The 20,153-nt window shown below is 34.9% G+C and overlaps 2 protein-coding genes across 2 annotated transcripts; one reads left to right on the top strand and one right to left on the bottom strand.

Annotated features, from left to right (window-relative positions):
- Positions 1–203: 203 nt before the first annotated feature.
- LOC127938826 (transmembrane protein 151B) lies at positions 204–9,391 on the bottom strand. Its single transcript, XM_052535723.1, has 2 exons — positions 8,995–9,391; positions 204–4,511 (listed from the first exon to the last, which is right to left on the bottom strand). The coding sequence occupies exons 1-2, from the start codon at positions 9,070–9,072 to the stop codon at positions 3,030–3,032; spliced, it is 1,560 nt and encodes a 519-aa protein (XP_052391683.1). The 5' UTR covers positions 9,073–9,391; the 3' UTR covers positions 204–3,029.
- Positions 9,392–10,572: 1,181 nt separating this feature from the next.
- Positions 10,573–20,078, top strand: LOC127938737 (NF-kappa-B inhibitor epsilon). The gene is made up of 6 exons (XM_052535564.1): positions 10,573–11,273; positions 14,809–14,911; positions 17,208–17,418; positions 18,144–18,232; positions 18,318–18,566; positions 19,643–20,078. Exons 1-6 carry the CDS (start codon positions 10,963–10,965, stop codon positions 19,706–19,708), a joined length of 1,029 nt encoding a protein of 342 aa, XP_052391524.1. The 5' UTR covers positions 10,573–10,962; the 3' UTR covers positions 19,709–20,078.
- The last annotated feature ends 75 nt before the right edge of the window (positions 20,079–20,153 follow it).

Genomic DNA, 20,153 nt, shown 5'->3' with positions numbered 1-20,153 from the left:
AATAGTCCGCACAGCCTCAGACATTATCTGAAGAGGAAACTGATTTCGAGTGAAGCAGTGCAAGCAATTACATTTTTGATAAAAGATAATGTGCACTGATGAATATATTATTCACTGAGACCAGCGGTGTGTGTATTATAGGATCATTTGGATATCACCTGACCTTAATGTAATCCTGATTCATATTAAAACACATAGCCACGACAATTTGATTGAGTTTTATTGAACTTGGACACACAACCTGAGAAATGCCACACACTGAATAGGCAACATAGTGTTTACAGACTCTGTGTGATGTGACATTGATTATTGTGTAAGCACGCTTTCCACTCAAATGGCCTTTAGCAGCATACAAACATCGTGCATGAAATCAAAACGGCACGGAAATACAATAACCATCCATGCTTACAAAGTATCATTTGGGAAATTGTATCTGTGGGATATTGTATGAATGACAGACTGTCCACTTAATGTCCAGAAACTTTCACTTTTTGTCATTTGGACTGTTTCACTGTGCATCACACTGGATGTGATTATTGACACTCACACAATGTTATTCAACACAATAACATTACCATCAGAGATCATACTGATGTTTACTGTATATGCACACATGTAATGGTCAATTAAACAATTGCAAACATTTTTTTTTTTAAATTTTTTTTATGCAAAATGTTTTGTATTACATTTTATCGAGACATAAAACAGATTTTCTTTTCAAAGTTACAAGATGTTGGTCAAAATCCAACTTTTTTTTATTTTTATTTTTTTATGGATTAATCTTTAAAAATTTGTCTGGGTAATATTTCACTCTAAAATTAAAATAATAAATTATTTACATTTATTGAGCATAAAATTAATACAAGCATTTAATATTTTTTTTTGTATTGTATTTTTTTATATTTCACAATAATAATAATAATTATTATTTCACATTATAGTGATTATAATTTGAAAGGGGAATGTCCTTAACTGTCATGAAATAATGTGAATGCAAAAAAAAAAAACCCTAATGGTTGAATTTTACATATGCAAAATATAATTTCCTTTTGTGTGTGTGTGTGTGTGTGTGTGTGTGTGTGTGTGTGTGTGAAATGTGACCCAGATGTGATAAAATATCATAATTGAAAATCTAAAAGGGTTAAATCCTTAGTAATAGAAAAGTATTACAAATTTAAAAAAAAAAGAAAATATTATTATTACTTCATATTTTAGTAATTTAATATTTAAATGGGAAATGTGTTTCATATTCATGAAAATAATGCCACATTTATTTTTTTATTTTTTAATTTTGGTGAAATATGACCCAGACATAATTTAATTGTGTACCAAATTAAATCCCTAATAAAAGGAAATTGTTAAAAAAAATTACGTTTTAATAAAATTCTAAATGAGAAACAAATGGTAAATCTTGTGATTTTAATGATTTTATGAAATGATCATATGTATTCTGGAATGTTTTAAAGGATGAAAGACTTTGGAAAAGTAAAGATTATTCAAATCAAAGATATATCAATATACTGCAGCCAATATTTTCCCTTGGCTTGGTAGATTATAATATTAGTTTCCGGTTTTGATGAAACAGGAACATCTTTATTTATGAGACTAATTTAGCAAATTCATTTTGAACACCACTTTTTATTTTCAGTCCTGCTTTTTTCTATTTTTGGTGAAAACTGATCTTAATGCGCAATGATTTTTCTTTTCACAGCAACACATAAATGCGATGTCAACACCAAAGCTTTTAAATAATTAAACACGAACACTAAAATAACAGTCTGAGGCACTTACACTCCTGTAAAAATAAGAGGTAGTTGCAAGAAATAAAATAAAAAAAACATATAAAAACAACTGGAATGCTTTAGTTTGATCCTACCTAAATATTATCTTACATAGAGAAGATAATGTTTATTTAATATGAAGCAGGATTTTCAAAGATTATGTATTTTGTTTGAGGTTCTCATGTCCTTTCGGCTACATGTATTAAATATTTCATAGCACTGACACCGTTGCCATAAATAGATCAGAAGAAAATGTGTATATGAATAGTTTTTTACTGAATCGTTTCTGTTTTGCTATCAAGCAATATTGATTTTATCAATTTCAAATTTGCAAAGTCAACATGAACTCAAATTAACAAAATTAATAATGTGAATGATTTGTCAATGCACGTTACATGATATGCATGACATGTTTTTTAAGCCTAAATCTCCAACCACCTTTCCTGACCTAAACAAGTTTTACATTTTTACCAGGAAAATATTACTTTTTTTTCTATATATAAAAAAAAATAAAGATTATTACATTTAGCACAGAAACTAACTTTTCTGAATTATCAAGGAGAAAAAAAAAAGTACTTTCTGTGTGTTAGTGAATGATTTGTCGGTGCATGTTACTGCAAAGAAAAACGTTAGATGAAATGTTCTTGTCTTGCTGATGATTTGGATTTCATTTTATTTTTCAACCCTTAAAAGAGTAGTTCACTTCCAGAATAAAAATGTTCTGATAATTTACTCATTTAAAAAAACCATCGCTCATTTTCTAAAAATAAAATACATTTTTTAACCCCAAATGCTTGTTTTGAGCATCCTAGATGGGGGTGAGTAAATGATCAAGATTTGTTTTTATTCCGGAAGTGAACTAATCCTTTGACATCAAACCATTTTTCATGATTCTAGCCAATTCTCCATGCGTAAAGTTTTACATGCATTTAATGTATTCTCTTAGAATATGATGTTTTACGTGAAAATGTGTTGAAATGATGCCATTTCATGATGATTACAAATGCAAAGTAAGAAGCAGTTTGGCAGATGTTGTCCTTGTTGAAGAAACTGAATATGGTGCATCACGTGTGTGTACATACAACGACAAAAGTCTGAATGCATTTGTGATTATAAATGCAATCATGTGCCATTCAGAGTTACGTGCTTATGCACATTAACAGAGATTCTTACAAACATTTCTGTACCAGTCTCTTCATTTTGCAAATACTTGAAAACCAGGTTTGTGTTATTGTCCTTATGCTAACGCTATAACGAAGTCTCCACGCAGGATGCGTTACGGTGCAGCGAATGGTGATCGTGACCGACGCAGCCCTCGTTGCGGTGAATAATCAGTACGGGAAAATACAGCGCGTCCTGATAGGCCGGCGGCGAAGGTGGGCTCTCCTCATTGGCCGACTGATCAGCCAGGCATCGCGTGCTTTCCGTCGGACATCTGGGATCGTTCAGGCTACTACTGTGACTTCTCCAAAGACAGCTGCGGCGCGAGCCGTACAAACGGCCTAGAGACAAACGGCTGCCGCTGAAAGGCAAACGCGGCAAACGCGGACTGCTGCTGTTGCAGATGCTCAACGCGCTGCGCGAGAAGATCGACGAGCTGCTTATAGACCGATGGCAGCGTTCACAGTTCTGCCGATATCCACCGAAGCCGTTTCCGCCGGCCGCACCGATGCCACGCGGCGAAAACGTGTTGCAGCTGGACTGCTGCGCCAGATCCATAAGAACAGCTTCGGAGTAACTGGGAACCAGCTGTTGGTTGGAGCGAATGTGCCACTCGAGCTCCGTGCTGTCGATGGTGTTGACCCTCGGGATGTGACGACAAAACGGACGCTCATCCAGAGGCGTAACAGCGACATAGTCGAACCCGAAAAGCTTCTCCACGTGGTAGTGAACATACGCCGTGCGGTACTCCGTCCAGACCCGCAACGGCCAGGATAAAGTCAACACCGCCGCTAACCAGAAGCTACACTGCGACGCATACCAAGGCAAGCCATCCGGATCAGCGAAGGCAAGCATGTATTCCTTAAACTCCACGTTTTTTAGATGCATCCCTTCACGCGCTTCCATATAATCGTCCAATCCTTCGTTCTCGGTGAAGAACTGCGCTCTTTGCGTCAAATAGGAGTTCTCGGATTCGACATTAGCGAAACTGAAGCACTTCGTGAAGCGCAGCTTAGTCACCGGAAAGCCTTCGAGTCCTGTGAGGTGTCTCGAGATGTCTTTAACCCCACAGTTCCCGTAATCGAACTCGGCCTCCGCGACGTGCGTGTTGACGCGCTCGTGGTAAACCTGCGTGGTCGTGTAGGCGTCGCCGTTGCGATACCGCGTCACTTGTCTCGTCCGGCGTATGTAATGGTAGCTTATAGCCTTCCACCAGATGCACGGCGTGGCTTGTTGCATGCGTTGCACGCGCTCGGCGACGCTCTCCAGATCTACTTTAAACTGGAGTTTGTTGCGCGAGAAGCAGTGCCAACACTCCACCATATAAACCATATAGAGCATGATGAGGAAAGCCACCGGGATGTAGATGTAGCCGTTAGAACAGGGACTGTCGTGATACAGCATGGACTTTCCCTTGAAAGCGCTGTCGAAGGTGAGGCGCGTGATCTTCGTGAACTGACACCAGGTCATCGCGATCACGCAGCAGTACATCAGCAGTGACAGGAGGAGGCATTTCCAGTGTGAGTCGCGACACAGGGACTTGCTCAAAGACTGCTTCACTGGACGCTGCTGTAAAGAGAGAAAAAAGAGAGAGAAAGAGCTGAAAAAAATGAAAAAGAAGTGTCTTTAGATGTTCTTCACACTAAGTTGATTGGGCAACCAAAAATGGTGGTTGTATACTCTTAAAAATAAAGGATCTTTGTTGGCATTAATGATTAAAATAAGAACCAGACATGGAAGCTTTCAATCTAAAAAAGGTTCTTTGCAGTGGACGATAATTGTTTAGATCATTAAAATGTACTTTACACTAAGAAACAAATAGTTTTTCGAGAAATGATCAATGAGAAGGGCTTCTATGGCACACACACACTTACACACACACACACACACACACAAATATATTAAAAACTTTTGAAACCATTATGTTTAAGAGTGTACTGAACATTCTTACAAACTTCTTTGAATTTATCTTACAAATTAAATTTCTAAACTTCTTTCTTAAGAAAGAAACTTAAGAAATTATTTTCTTTTTTATCTCAAGATTGTTCTACAGACAAAACTCTAAATTCAACTTCTTCCTAAAAAGATTGTAAATAGCGTCTTAAAGTTACGATAGATCCAATGGTGTCATGAATTTTAAATTCTTCCCTTTCAGGAAATTTTTGAGAACCTTTTTGAGATTTGTGAATGTCCTAATGATTTTTTTTTAAGAACTGCACACACACACACACACAAATTAACATTACACTATTTTTCTGAAAAAAATAAAGGTTCTTTATTTGCTTTGAAGGTTCAATGAACATCCATGAATCATTTCTATTCCAAAAGATTTTTAGAATTTTAAAATATTCTTCACACTTAGAAAAAAATAGAATGCTTTTGGAAACTGTTCACTGAGAGGGACTTTGGGGAACCAAAAAAGTTCTTCTTCTTTGGTATTTACATAATTTACATTAATTCATTTAGCAGACAGTTTTATCCAAAGGTGCCCAAAATGTGATACAAAGGGTAAAAAAATAAACATAATTGAGGGCCGTGGTCCAAAAGTTTCATTATAAACAACAACAAAAAAAAATAAACAAATGAAATGTATATATATATATATATTTATACCAAATTCACTTATTTTACATTTCAGTAAAACAAAAAACAAAACAAAAAAAAAAAAAAAATTATATATATATATATATATATATATAATATGTGTGTGTATGTATATGTATATATATATATATATATATATGGCCAAAGGTCAAAGGTCATCACATCACACAGGATTTACTTTACTATTTCCACATTGCTAGTAAATTTCATCAATAATTACAAAGAAATAGCAATTAAGTAACTCAATCAAACATGAAATTTTTTTTTATAAAAAAAAAAAAAAGAATAATCTTTGTTTTATTTAGAACTTCGAAAAATATGGTTCTTGGAAAGCCTTAGTTTGAGACCAAGAATGGACAAAATACAAAGATCATGTAATCCTATTCATGCTGAACAAACTCCTCTGGGTGTTATTTAGCTGTTTCTGGAGTATGTGATTGCGTAGCTGTCTTATGCCTTTAACATGGCAGCTGGCATTAAATAATTGATGAAGTTCTTCCATAATTATCCGCTCTACCTTTTACCCTCACGACTGGAGCTCTCAGCGAGTACCACAGCACTTATCAAGTATTTCTCAGCCATTAATATACAATGCATAATACTCTCATTTGTGTTTTGTATTCGAGTCTCTTTGCTTTCTGTCATTTGAGGGAATTCCTAAAAAATCAGTGCCAAAATATTATACGTCCTGTGGCTCACAAGTCTTTATATGGGAAAAAAACTGAATAAGAGATGCATTAGAAAAAAATGACATCTTTTTTTCAAAAACAAAATTGGTCTCTCAGGTTTTGCCCAAAAATCGTAGAAGTAAAAAAAAAAAAATTGTTGTATGAGGACATTCTGCAGGGAAAGGTTGGTTCATGAAACAAAAAGTGTACTTAAAAGTTTAAACAGACCATTAAAGCAAGATTTTCTTAAAAATAATAATGAACTTAAATTATTTTACATGGAGGAAAAAAACAAAATACATCCCAAATGGGTTATAATTGTGTTAAATAAAACTAAAACCATGAAAAAACATCTCAAATATTGAGATACTATTATAGTTTTTATTAATATTTTGAATAAGATTTTGTATTTAATTTTTCTGTTTAACTGGTTAATTCTATTTATTTATTTTGTTGTAATTTTGTAATGTTTTTTCCCTATTTATTTACTTAAAACATCTATATAGTTTATTTTTATTATTGTTTTAGCCGAAATGAAAATGATAAGTGTTGACTGAAATAAATACATTTAAATTTGTAAATAAATGAATTTGTGTATTTCAGAAAATTTATTTTATTTAAAATAACAAAAGATTATTTTATGGTTTTATTTTTAGTTTAACTATAATAACCTAATATATTAAAACGAATGATGAACATTGTAAAACTACATGGGAATATATTTAAAAAATGAATTAAATATTAAAAAATCTACAATTTTAATCTACATTTTAATTCTAAAACTACTATAAAATAGATTGATATAAAATATAAAAATATAATCTCATTCAAAAGATTAATAACACAGACCCTAACCACAACTAGGTTAATTTATAATGTGTGATATTGTCGGATTAATGCCAAAAATTTGTTTTAACTAGTTACTAGTCACATCAGCTAACTAATTTTCTCTGAATGATCTTCATAAATTAAGCTAATTTGGTCTTTGACTATATTAATTAGATGCTGTTTAAATGTATAAACATATTATAGTTATACAAATCACTTTTCTTTGAGCTGAAAGTGTTCATGCACATAATTTCTTCTAGGCACTAATTAGTGAATAACAAGCTTTCAGTGACACAGAGGGGCAGTTTACACTTAAGCACTTCTGAGAAAATAATGATCAAACCAGTTAATCACCAGATGAAGTGTAGAGCATGAGATGAACCAATCCCAACAGAGAAAACACATCTCCTTCCAGTCTTACTGTGTTAGTTAATGCTACAGAAACAAAGCCTCTGTGTTGTGCTGAAGGCCGAGGCCCGAGGCTCTGTCAGACGCTGCACTGAAAACACATGCTCCGAGTCTCTGCTGCTGTCACACTGGATATTTTGGGAGGTGTGAGCGAGGCGTCCCACTTTCATTCGGACTATTTTAGTCCTCTGGAGTTTTATTAAGGTGACATAGCTGCCAATTCATGAGGTTTAGATCATCAGGGAGACCCTGGCTGTTGATAACATGTCAGTGAGAACAAAGTTTCATGAATTCTCAGTCTAAAATATATTTAAAAAAAATATTACATATAACAACTTAAATGTGACTGGGTGATTCTCACAAAATTCAGGTCACATTTCAACCCAAAATGTAAAAAAAAATTATTAAACAATATTATTATTAAAGATATAGATTTTATGTATTTTTTCTAAAATAATTTAAGAATTAGAATTTCATATTGTAATTATATTTATATTAAAAAATTGCATATTTTTGTACATTATTTTTATAACACTCAAGCATGCGCTTAAAGCAACTAGAATTATTATTATTACTATTTATAAATTATATATAATTTATGTACCTAAATCATACAAAAATTATTTTAACTTAAATTTTAATTTATTTGTATTCAGAATATACTACAAATTATATAATTATAATAATACAATTATATATGATTTATGTAAACAAATTAAACAATAATTCAAATATAATTTAATAATTTGAGGACTATTTTAATAAAAAATTCTAAAATATTTTTTACATTATTTTCAGAACAAATCACTCAATTAGTAAACACTAATACTAGTTACACTAATACACTAGTAATACTAATTACATTTAAATTGTGCTATAAATTATAGTAAACACATTGTTTTAATTACAATTTTTTTTATAATAATGCTAAATATATTGAATATCACTATTTTAACAAAATAAATTATAAAATAATTGTGTGTGTGTGTATATATATATATATATATATATATATATATATATATATATATATATATATATATATATAAATAACATGATTTTCAAGGATACTATATAAAATTACAGAAATGTGAATAATATTTGTATTATAATATTGGGGTGCTTAAAAATATTTCCGGCAAAAAAAAGAAAAAAAAAGTGTGTTTCTCTTTCTTTCTTTCTCTTTTTTTGGATTTGGTAATGAAATATGACCATGACATATGAAGTTTCCTGAAATCCACTCTATTACTGTCTGCCACTGCATTGACCGTGTAATTGGTTTATACAGTCTATTACTACAGTAGTCTACAGTAGACAGAGATAGATATGGATATTTGTGTGTGTCTCCTTTCACTGCACACACACACACACACACACACACACTCACACAATCCTCCCCATGTTCGAGTCAATTAAACATAAACCGCATTGCATTAATTAGCTTTCGGTGAAACATACAGAATAAAGCGTCTATCCGTTCTCTTCCGTCGCGGGTTTGTAACAAAGGTTTTCAAGATGAACGCGCGCGCCGCGGCTGAACTCACCGATTCCCGCGGCGCGTCCGTCTGCTCGTGGAGGACATCAACAGCACTGCTGTCCGTCACCGGAGCTGCTGGAGACATGATGAAGAAGAAGACGATCCTGGAGCATCACAGCCATGTGTCCCGATCCTCAGCGAGGCAGCATCCTCCCACACCGCGCGCGCGGCGCGTCCGCGTCCTCAGGACTCGAGACTTGAGGGATTGTAGGGTGTCCGGGCACCCTCAGTCATCTCCGTCGGGACTGCTGTTTTGCGAATAAAAGATCGAATCTAAGTCACGTCGAAATGCAGAAATCGAATCGAAATGCGAAGCGCGTCCACATGCACACGAGCACGTGAACGCGGAGTGAATGACAATAAGGCGCGAGATGCATCCACACGGATGCGCAGCTCAGATCCAGGTAACGACAGAGAGAGAGAGAGAGAGAGAGAGAGAGAGAGAGAGAGAGAGAGAGAGAGAGAGAGAGAGAGAGAGAGAGACGTGACCTTGACTCTATGCATATCATTTCTTATCAGCCATTGTGAATCTTAGCCTTTTAACAGCAATAGCCAATTTGCATGTTCCCATTCATCAGGTTCACGGGTTGCATGGAATTAGTTTTTCTTTTAATAGATTTGTTCTATTAATAATAGTCAGTTTGCATTTTCTGTTTCACCACAACTTAATGAGTCACGCAGAATAAAAAACAAACAAACAAAAACATTTAAATTCTATGTAACCCATTATGAAAAACATGAACAGCATGCTTTTCAGTCTTAAGCAGTTAAGTTGTTCTATATCATTATTCCCCTATTTTTTTAAAACATTGATTTGATCTTTCTGAAATCACAATGAAGGGCCTGACGTCATAATCAACTATACCCACATGGACACAAAACTCTCGAAGTCTTTGTTGTTCAACACAAACACCGACTCTGATCACCGAATGTCATATGACCTGCTCATTTTAGAAGAAATAACCCTGAAATGAAAAGTCAATGTGAGACTTTTATTTAACCTTTAAAATGTGAAAAGATCAAGTAGCCTACACTTCAACCTTCTGTGCAGTACCAGTTTGTAAGGCTATATTATATACATTTTTTTGTCTATATTCAACCAACCAATCACACAGAGTTCAGAATTTCAACACAGACTACAGCGCCACATTGTGGTCATTGTTGGCACTGTCCATTCCAGTCAATCAACAAATAACAACAGCATTGAAGATAAAAATAAAAAACAAGATTTGTAAAATACTAAACATGAGTAGATTTACGTGCATGTGTGAAATAATTTATAGCGACTCTTATCTTAAAGCGCATCATTTCTACAGAAATTTCTCAGGATGGTTATGTAGTCAAATATATCAGGCTTCAATATAAATAGGGTAATATTCAATGCACATTTATACATTTAAATTTGATGACTATTTTCTCATGTGATTCTAACCAACACGTGCACTCTTGGGAAACCCATAAATGTCCAGATCAAAAGCTGTGTTGCAACTGGAGGTTGAAATAAAGGGCTCCATAAAGCCAGTTGATTCGTTTTAGGAAGTTGTCGGGTGTCCAAAAAAGAGAACAGGTCGGTAGTTTTGGTCTTCTAGGAGATTCCGTGGGGTTGTCAGGTTGTGTTTGGACTGGAGTTGAAATGGTATGGGTTTGCCACTCCCTGAAGGGAATTCCCACTTTAGACGGATTGAAAGCCGCGTTAACTCCGCCTACAGTGCCGCTTCCCCATGAGCTTCACTTTACTGCTTGCACACTCACAGCGGTTTCATTAACTTACAGAGTCTGGATGGCACACTTGAACTCAACCTGAAACCACAGACTTGACGTTAAAAAGCGATTGTGAAGTTTGGACAGCGGAGTCATCGGCGGTGGGATGAGAAACAAAAGCGAATGTCTCTGGTGTCATAATGTCACGGTGATTTTACGTTTTTACATCGCTACGTTTATATTCGGACTGTAGCCTAAGCATCAAAGCTTCCAAATGGCGCAAAGCGGCGGCGAGAAACAAGGCAAACTCGACTTCGACGAGAGTCGGATTGACTCCGGAATCGACTCGTACAAATCGATTTCCAGGGAACAGGACGCGAGCTCGGACAGATCTCAGGAAAAGGAAAAAGCCTGCGTTACAGACGAGCGACTGGACTCTGCTTACGTCTCTTCATCGCTAAATGTGGACAGTTTGGGGGATATAATCGAGCAATGCAGCATTTCTGAATGTGAAAGCGCGACGGACTGTGAATACACCGAAGAGGAAGTGAATTTCCTAACAACTGTTACAGAGGATGGAGACACGTACGTTTATAAAACTCCCCTTTCATTGATAAGTTCCCATGCATCACCTGAGTGCAGATCAAGTGTGTTTTGATGTCTAAATAGTGCGGTTTTGTCATTTTAATTAACGTGGTTTAGGAAGCGAGGTCGCGCGCTGCGCGCCGCGGAGTAATATTATATTCAACTTACTACACTTTCTGTATGCATCATTGTTTTTAGAATACGGTTTCTACATGATAAAAGATGAAAATGCATTTTTATATATATTAGAGACACGTTAACTCAAAAAAGTTTTGAAATGCAATTTTTAAGTGCCATCTGTCCCTGTCTTATTAATAGTTTGGGCGCTGCACAGTGATTCGGGGAACAACTGTTTTGTTAATTAGAGCTGAAATCGTTATTACGTGAAAAAGTTAAGTGAAATCCATGTTGTTCATTTTACTGTAGCCCCCATTTGATCAATATTTTAATTGCATTGCAACGCTCCCTTAAGACAGGGACTATATCTTCTAGCGGAGTAATGGAAATGAATGAACTTTTAACTGAAAATAGTGTACTCTAATGTTTTTATTAAAGCAGATAATCACTTTAGGTCGTGTATTGGAAATATAGTAAATCCCAACTGGGCTGCACATATATTTGTACTTTGTTGCTTTAATTTTAATCCAAAATATTGCAATGATTTAGGTGCCAAGGTCAAGAGGTGTAAATTAAGCAGGTCTGCACTCTAAACATTTTTTAAATTAAATGTTTAAGTCATAACAAGTCAACAGATGTTTCAGTTAACAGCTGCTTTTAGTGTTATTTAAGGCCAACTACACTCCTTGCATGCATTATTGACCAAAAAAAAAAAAAAAAAAAAAAAAAAAATATATATATATATATATATATATATATATATATATATATATATATATTATTTTTTTATTTTTTTTGCATCTTAAAATGCAAAGGCAATGGTTCGGTGGAACAGAGACTAATGCAGTTTGTTCAACTCTTTGTTTTGCAAGGCATTAAATGTTTATGTAGTCAAACAGCGAGCACAGGACGTCATTGGGAATCCAGCCATCGGTGTAAAAAGTTAAACTCAATTGGTAGACAAAAATACAACACAAAAATTCAAAGGTGATTCATTTAACAGTCTGTTTAGTTTGCCGAGTCACACATTCTAGTGTAAGCGATGAAGTTTTGATTACAGTAGCAGACTGTTTTCTGTTTTAACACTACAGTCAGTTAACAGACATCTAGAAACTGGATCTGCCGTTTATGGCGCATGAGAAGAAGAAAGCAGAAGTATGCAGACATCAGTGGAATTCCCCCTCGTTGGGTCAGAAAGCACATTCTGATACCAGCTTTTCGGAGAGTGCAAAGCTTTTGTTATAAACACACATTCATGTGCTTTTAATTCCCATTTAGCCCAGAAGCACGTCACAAACCTGTTTATGCAAGTGTTGACCTTTACACCAGATCGTGGTTTAATCTGTAACGTGTATATATGTTCAAAAACACCGCACAAGTGGACACGTACACACAGTTTTCATTTCTGCATCGGTTTTCACACTGACAAACCAGGATGAAATACGGCTGTGATTTTAAAAAACGTCTTGTTTTTTGATTCTTCTTGAATCAAAGCGAACTGATAAAGTTTACCTCTGGTCTGCCTTTGTTGCAAGAAAAAAACCTCCTTTGTCTTTCCCTGAATGTCATCAGAGTAAAGAACTTGCTTATGAAGAAATTCCATTGGCTAAATGAAATCCCCGGACAGTCTGGAAGAGCGAGTAGTATCCCATTGTACAGGTTTAATATCAGTTTTATAATTACAGACAGTCATATACAACAAAGAAAATATACTAAGGAATTTTTTGAGGAGTAGTTTTTGAATAATCCAAAATGACGACACCCAAATATGAATCATTTTTAATAAATTCCAGGTTTTTGTACTCCATAGTGCATGCTTTAATAGTGAAGCCTAATAAATGAGGCCGATATAAATGAAATTAAAAATAATATCTGAATTAAGGTCTTCATTTCTGCTAGGTAGATTAATTATGAATTGTAGCCAAATGTAGTCTGATTACTTGTGACCTAACCTGTTTATCGCATAGACTTGAATGGGATTATTGTGTACCATATTGTTGTTTTAAGAAAAAAAAAAGACATTTTTAGTTATCAATATCATAAAATGCATTAAACATTACATTCCAGCAGGGTTTCGCAAACTGTAGGGTGGTTATGAAAAGCTAATAATGAAATCATAAAAATGCCAAAGCCTTGGGAATCCTTGCATTGCACCAACAAACATTATAAAACACCTTGAAATATTTTTTTCTTCCAATGTTAATAATTAGTGAAGGTCATTGGATATGATGAAGGCGTAGTGTTACACAGCTATGCATTGGCAGTGTATCTATTAACCTAATAATGTAAGTCCCCTTTAGGCTAAATGAGTGGTAGATTAATTTAGAAAGCTAAATTTTGGCTAGCCATTAGAAGACTTTCAAAATATTGTGCATAAGTCATATGGACTTTATTTGTCATATGCATTGTACAGTACAGCCCCAGTCCCCATCCACTTTCATTATATGGGAAAAGAGCAGCATTAACGCTCTTCAGAATCTCTCCTTTGGTGTTTTCCGAAACCAGGTCACAAGGTGGAATAAATGTTGACCGAATGCTCCTTTTTAGGTGAACTGAACCTGTTGATTTCATATGCGGCGAAGCAAATATGAATCACGATGGATTTACCACAATAAGATGTGATGACACTGAAGTTGCTCTCACATTATTTACATGCTGAAACCACTCGCTTCTACCTGCTTCCTTCTGGCTTACTGTAAAAGTGAAGTCTAGGTTATCGCATGTGGGGAAAGTAGCCGAGAAGTCACACACCTGCGAGGAAACACGGCAGCAGGAGGACGGGGAAAAAAAGATAATGAGCGTGCATTAATTTATGTTCCTGCATGCATCATTTACTGGTTGTGTTTGTGACTCAGAAACATCTGAGAGCTGAGAAACCAATGGATTTGTTTCGTGCAACTCGCAACTAAAACATGCCTAGGTCTTATGTTAGCCAAAAAGAAAATAAAGTGTTGATTATGTGTTATGCACAATGCAATCTCTCTTTTTTTGTTGTTGTTTCTGTTTGGATTGGTTTTCTTGAGATTCACTCAACTACAAATCCCTCACTTCGCTCGTCTTCGCATCTCATCTGCGTTGAAATCAGCAGCGTTATCATTTTTGTAGGGTTTTAGTATCCAAAGCAGCTCCATCCGACGGGTTTTATCATTTGAATAGCAATGCTTTTATAATGCACAAAAGTTCCAGTGTTGCGCAATGGCTGAATGCGTCTGTCATTGACATGCACTTTTCATGTGGCGTGTTTCTCAGTATCATTCGCCCTATTTTTCCATCACACATTGTGAAATGTGCTGCTTTTAGACTGCGGTTTGCTTGATAGTTCCTTCCCTTTACCGTTGACTCTTGCTTCAGCTTTTAACCCGCGTTTAACTGGCATTTACTCAACAACTTTTTTTGTTTTTTGTGTCTGTGTTTCTAGGATTCTCCATCTGGCCGTCATCCACGAAGAGGAATGCTTTGCACGTCAGTTGATAGACCTGTTTTCTCCAGAGCTGATGGATATTCAGAACAACTTATATCAGGTATCTCTTTAAGAATGTCAGATTTGTCGCATTCAGTGGAGGTTTCTGCTCGTGTTTCATGAATAAGAGCCTGAAGGAACAGAAAAAGGGTTGAAGGGAAATCTTGTATGGATGAGTTTGGTTATTTTTGTTTCCCCTTTGAGGGGAACTCCCTGAGCTCGTATCACAGAATGAGGGGAGGGGGGATATTACACTCGTTTGACAGCTTCTGTTTCAATTGTTATTTTGAAATTCGGGGTTTATCTGGTGACCGCAGACGAGGGGCTTTCTGAGGAAATGCCCTACGCAGTCTAGAAGTATGATTGCTATAGTTAGAGCAAAGAGCAGAATGAACCCTTTATTGACTTTTTCTTGGCATTTTGGTAGAAGGAAGTGCTTCACAGTCATGGAAACCAATATCAATGAATAAAGCTGTTTTAACCATTTCAGGTGTGATGTAACATTATTGTGATTACTCACAGATTCACTGTGGAAAGTGGTGATGCACCGCTGGAATGACTATTGCTGGACTGATGGGCTAATGTGTTGCTTTCACATCACAATGCACCGTTTTTGGGGAAAGAACATGTTTCCTTTTACTGTAAAGCAAGAATAGAATCATTAAAGGGTTTTCCTTATTAAAAAATGCATGCATCAAAGGGTTAAAATTGTGATTTCCAGCCTTGGAAATGCCATTGAAATGATCCAAATCTCATTTGAATGGGAAAATACTGTAAGTGTTTTGGAGTTTGGCTCTGCTTTAAAATATTTAAATCACGAATGGTATTAATGCATTGGGTGGGATTTAAATTGATGCATTGATTCATTCGTCTAGTTTTAGATTACAGTCAATTGCTGATTGTATTTCTAGATCAAATGTAATCACTTGCTATTAGGAAACAACTATTATTCTGAAAAGGAAAAGCCCTGCATCCAATAAAAATCACACGGTTTTTCTCCACATTTACTGATATATCCTGTTTCAGCCCAAAACCCAAAATTGGGTTGCAAACACCATTTCATGTATGGTTTTTTGATATGAGAGGACGTCAGGTGGTCTTAAAGCCCTGAAGGAAACACAGCAGCACTAATCTGACGCTCAGCATTTAAAGCTGTGAGTAATACTGATGCTGCTGCGCTTTACCAAAAACCGCGTCATCAACTAAAGCCAGGCCATCGGACATATTACTCGCATGTTTCCTTTTGACACGGTTAGTGTTTAACTCCCAGATTGAGTAAACCTGTGCATGGTCCCTCTTCTTAGGAATAAATGAACCTCAGTTCTTACTGTCCTTGATGTCATTCGGTCAAAAGGGTTGGAGGATGAATGCCATTCTTCAGCGCTCTTGCTAACTGTCAGATCGAGCATGATGGCCTGGAGCATTGGGGTTGTAATCTTTGCATTTTGAGACATGGGGACCGTCCCCATGCTACACATAAGCCGACATATCCGGTTGCTAAAAAAAAACAAAAAAAACATTTGGGTTCACATGTACCCTCTGACAGATTTAATAATAAATAAAGGTAAAATTTACATATCTAAAATGTTATACTTATATTATTTTAATGATCATAAAATATTGTGATTTTATTTTAAAAAAATTTAATATTTAATGTATTTTTTATTTATAAATCACACTTTATGATAACTTTATGATCAACAAAAAATTTTAAAAAAAATTTTATTTTATAATATCACAATTTAAAACATATTGTTATTTAATATAATTTATTCATTATTTAAATAATCATAAAATTATGTGTACATATAAATATTTGTAAAAAAAAAAAAAAAAAAAAAATATATATATATATATATATATATATATATATATATATATATATATATACACACACACACACACTTACACACCTGTAACTATGTAATATACATTTAAATATTTAAAAAAAAAATGTAAAAAAGAAACAAATCCCTTGCACTATGCAAAAAATGTCAAAACAAGTAACACATAAAAAATATTATTTTTTTATTTATTGACTATGTTTGGATTGCATGACCTTCATCAGGATTTTTTAAACCTGTCAATAAATAAACATTTTGATATTTTTTGCATAGATGGATTAGTTTTTTGCTTGTTAGTTTTTGACCTGGTTGGTCTTTGTCTCCAACGCACCTATCTATTGCCATCAGATGTGCGTGGTTTAATTAATCAATCTCAAAATATCTATAAAACATTAGACATAATGGCTGTTACTATTTTTTCATTGCTTAAAGAAACCCTGTAATGTCCAGCATCAGCTCAATCTGTTGTAGTTTCTTGTACTTCATGTGCTTCTTTAACTCTGCTGTCTACAGACGCCGTTGCATCTGGCCACGTATCTGAACCTGCCCTCCGTAGTGAAGGGTCTTGTAAAAAAGAGGGTCTCGCTGGAGCTCCAGGACCAGGATGGAAACACCCCTCTCCATGTGGCGTGTGAGCAGGGATTCTGGGATTGTGCCAATGAGATGATCCACAACGCCTCGCCCAGCAAACTCTCCTGCGTGCTGGAAGCACAGAACTGGAGAGGTGAGAGAGAGAGAAAGTGATCATGCATTATAGCCCAACAGCTATTTTCATGTTTGTCTGTTGTGTATATGTGAAAGAATCGTACTGAGAAGTGCGGTCACACTTCTGTGATGCTGGTTCCTTCACTTGCGTTGGTTCTGACTGGATCATGAGGTTTTTTTAGTGAACAGAAACAGTTGTGTCAGAACAAGGAAGTTGGCAGCAAAAAAAGTGCCCTGGAGTTTTTCCATTTTGTCATAAGCTTCCAGTATCGGCGTTTCATAACATCACCAACGTTGAGCTTTCTCTTTGTGTCAGCATGACAGCGAGTGGCTAGATTACTCACAAACTGTAGTCCGTTACTGATTACAGATTACATCATCAACACTGTAGTTAATAAGGTAATCTATGTTACTCGTTTTAGGTCATGCATTTGATTTTTTTAGTTTACTTTTATAGCATTGAACTTACCATGTGGATATAAAAAAGCAAAGAGAAAAAAAATGTTTGCATTTTTTTTTTTTCAGCTAAAAAGCTTGCTACCGTTGTCCCTTCTTCACAAAATCTAACATTCAGTGCTATTTTATCATGCAAAATATTTAAATGCAACAAAATCAGATAAAGAGTCAAAAGGAGAGTCCAAACAGGGTTCCCATTCAAAAGCGATTTCAGTATTTGAGAGTTGATATTGTGATGTTGTATATGACTTGAGGGATTAAATATTGCGTCTGATCTTCACTGTGCAGGGCTCACGTGTCTCCATGTGGCCACGCTGCGCAAGCATCATCGTCTGATGCGTCTGCTGTTGAAGAACGGGGTGGATCTGAACCTCCAGGTGAGCTCCTCGTGGTGGATTCTGATGTGTGAAAGTCAAAGCCTTCAGTCTTGTGACCTAACCTCCGTCTGATTTCCTCATTCAGGAGGGGACGAGCGGGAAGACGGCGTTACACGTGGCAGTGGAGCTGCACGACGCGCCGGCGGTGAACATGCTGCTCAATAAAGGAGCCAATGTAGACGCGGCTATGTTTAACGGATGCACCGCGCTGCATCTGGCCGTGGGCCGACAGGACGCCACCATCGCTAACCTCCTGTGTCAGGCCGGAGCCGACAAGATGATCAGAAACATGGAGGACGAGACGGCTCTGGATCTGGCCGACGGCAACGATGATGTAAGGACATCGACATCACTGTGCCTCTTTCAGTCTCCGCCAACTCTGTACCGTTAATTAGAAAACTATTAAAACATTATTTTAATGATCATAAAATGCTGTGATTTAATCAAAAATAATAATGGAATAATATAAAATATTTTTTAATGTAATTATATATATAATTTATATGTAATTATTACAATATTATAATAAAAAATATATATTATTTCTTTTAAAATATATATATTTAAATGTATTTTTAAAACCAATTTTATTTATATTTTCTTTAATCATTTTTGATAACTTTATGATCATTTAATAAATTAATAATCAATATATTAAGTTATATGTGTATTAAAATAATTATATAGTAAAATACATAATTTTAAATATTACATGTATAATTTTATATAATATTAATATTAAAAATATGAAATACAAAAATATGTATATAAATATTTGTAAATAGTGTGTGTGTGTGTGTATATATATATATATATATATATATATATATATATATATATATATATATATATATATATATATATAACAGCAATATATTGTAACCCCAATTTTATTTTATTATTTTTATAAATCACACTTTTCATGATCATTTTATAATCATTATAATTAAAATAAATATTAAATCAATTTTAAATATATTACGATGTATAATTTAATATATTGATTACTTGAATAATCATAAAATGATATGATTAAAAATATGAAATAACATATTTTTTAATTTCTTAATAAATTAAAATGGAAAAAAATATATACAAATAAGCTATTAAAAAATAGTAATAATAAATACTATAATAGTATATAAATAATACTAATGCTGTTAATAATGTTTTTGATTATTAGTGATAGTTAACCTTTGTTTATTAGTATGCATTATTGTGAAACCAATACCTTTCAACAGGGTTTTTTATTTATTTAATTGAAACATGCTTTTATTGATTGTTTTATTGTATTGTGTGTGTGCCGTGTTGACGGTAAAGCAGCATACAGTAAATGCATATGCTCTGTACAGTAATCGTTGCATTAAAAATGGGATGATGTGGTCACAGTTTCTCCTTTTGCTTTTGCAGATTTTGGCCTTGTTCCCCTTCGATGACATTCAGATCATGGGCAGGACTGTCATGAGCTTCTCCTGAACACACCAGCGCCACGTTCTTCGTTCGTTTAAAAACTGATCTGAACTTGCAGGACTTTGGTCATAGCGAAGCACCGCTTTTGGAAACGTCTGCCCGTAACCTCAACTATTTATGTCCAGCACAGATTTGTGCAGCAGTGACTGCTTCATGCAGAATTATGTGCTGCTACGTGGACGTGCGGACCTTTCTTGTATTGTTTGTAGTTTGTATTGAACACCCTTCATGTTAAACAACACAAATGCATGCTGATCTATGATTCGCAATATTGATGTTTTGTAGCAATACAGTGCTGCTGTAAACAACATGAGCAAATAAAACACTGCTTTGCAAACCTGTTTCATAGTGCCAATAAAACTTGTTTTAATATGTACGTGCAGTTTTTTGTTTCTACTGAAAATGCAAGCTTTTTTTTACTTGTATGTGTAGCATGAAAGTCTTCCAGCAG

The sequence above is a fragment of the Carassius gibelio genome, chromosome A20, assembly GCF_023724105.1.
Source record: "Carassius gibelio isolate Cgi1373 ecotype wild population from Czech Republic chromosome A20, carGib1.2-hapl.c, whole genome shotgun sequence".
NCBI lineage: Eukaryota > Metazoa > Chordata > Actinopteri > Cypriniformes > Cyprinidae > Carassius > Carassius gibelio.
This window is presented reverse-complemented; position numbering and strand designations above follow the sequence as displayed.

Coding starts and splice junctions, on each gene's coding strand:
- LOC127938737 (XM_052535564.1), top strand. CDS start 10,963: ATGGCGCAAAGCGGCGGCGAGAAACAAGGCAAACTCGACTTCGACGAG. Junction 17,419..18,143: donor GGAAGCACAGAACTGGAGAG/GTGAGAGAGAGA, acceptor TTCACTGTGCAG/GGCTCACGTGTCTCCATGTG. Junction 18,233..18,317: donor GGGTGGATCTGAACCTCCAG/GTGAGCTCCTCG, acceptor TTCCTCATTCAG/GAGGGGACGAGCGGGAAGAC.
- LOC127938826 (XM_052535723.1), bottom strand. CDS start 9,072: ATGTCTCCAGCAGCTCCGGTGACGGACAGCAGTGCTGTTGATGTCCTC. Junction 4,512..8,994: donor CGGACGCGCCGCGGGAATCG/GTGAGTTCAGCC, acceptor CTCTCTTTACAG/CAGCGTCCAGTGAAGCAGTC.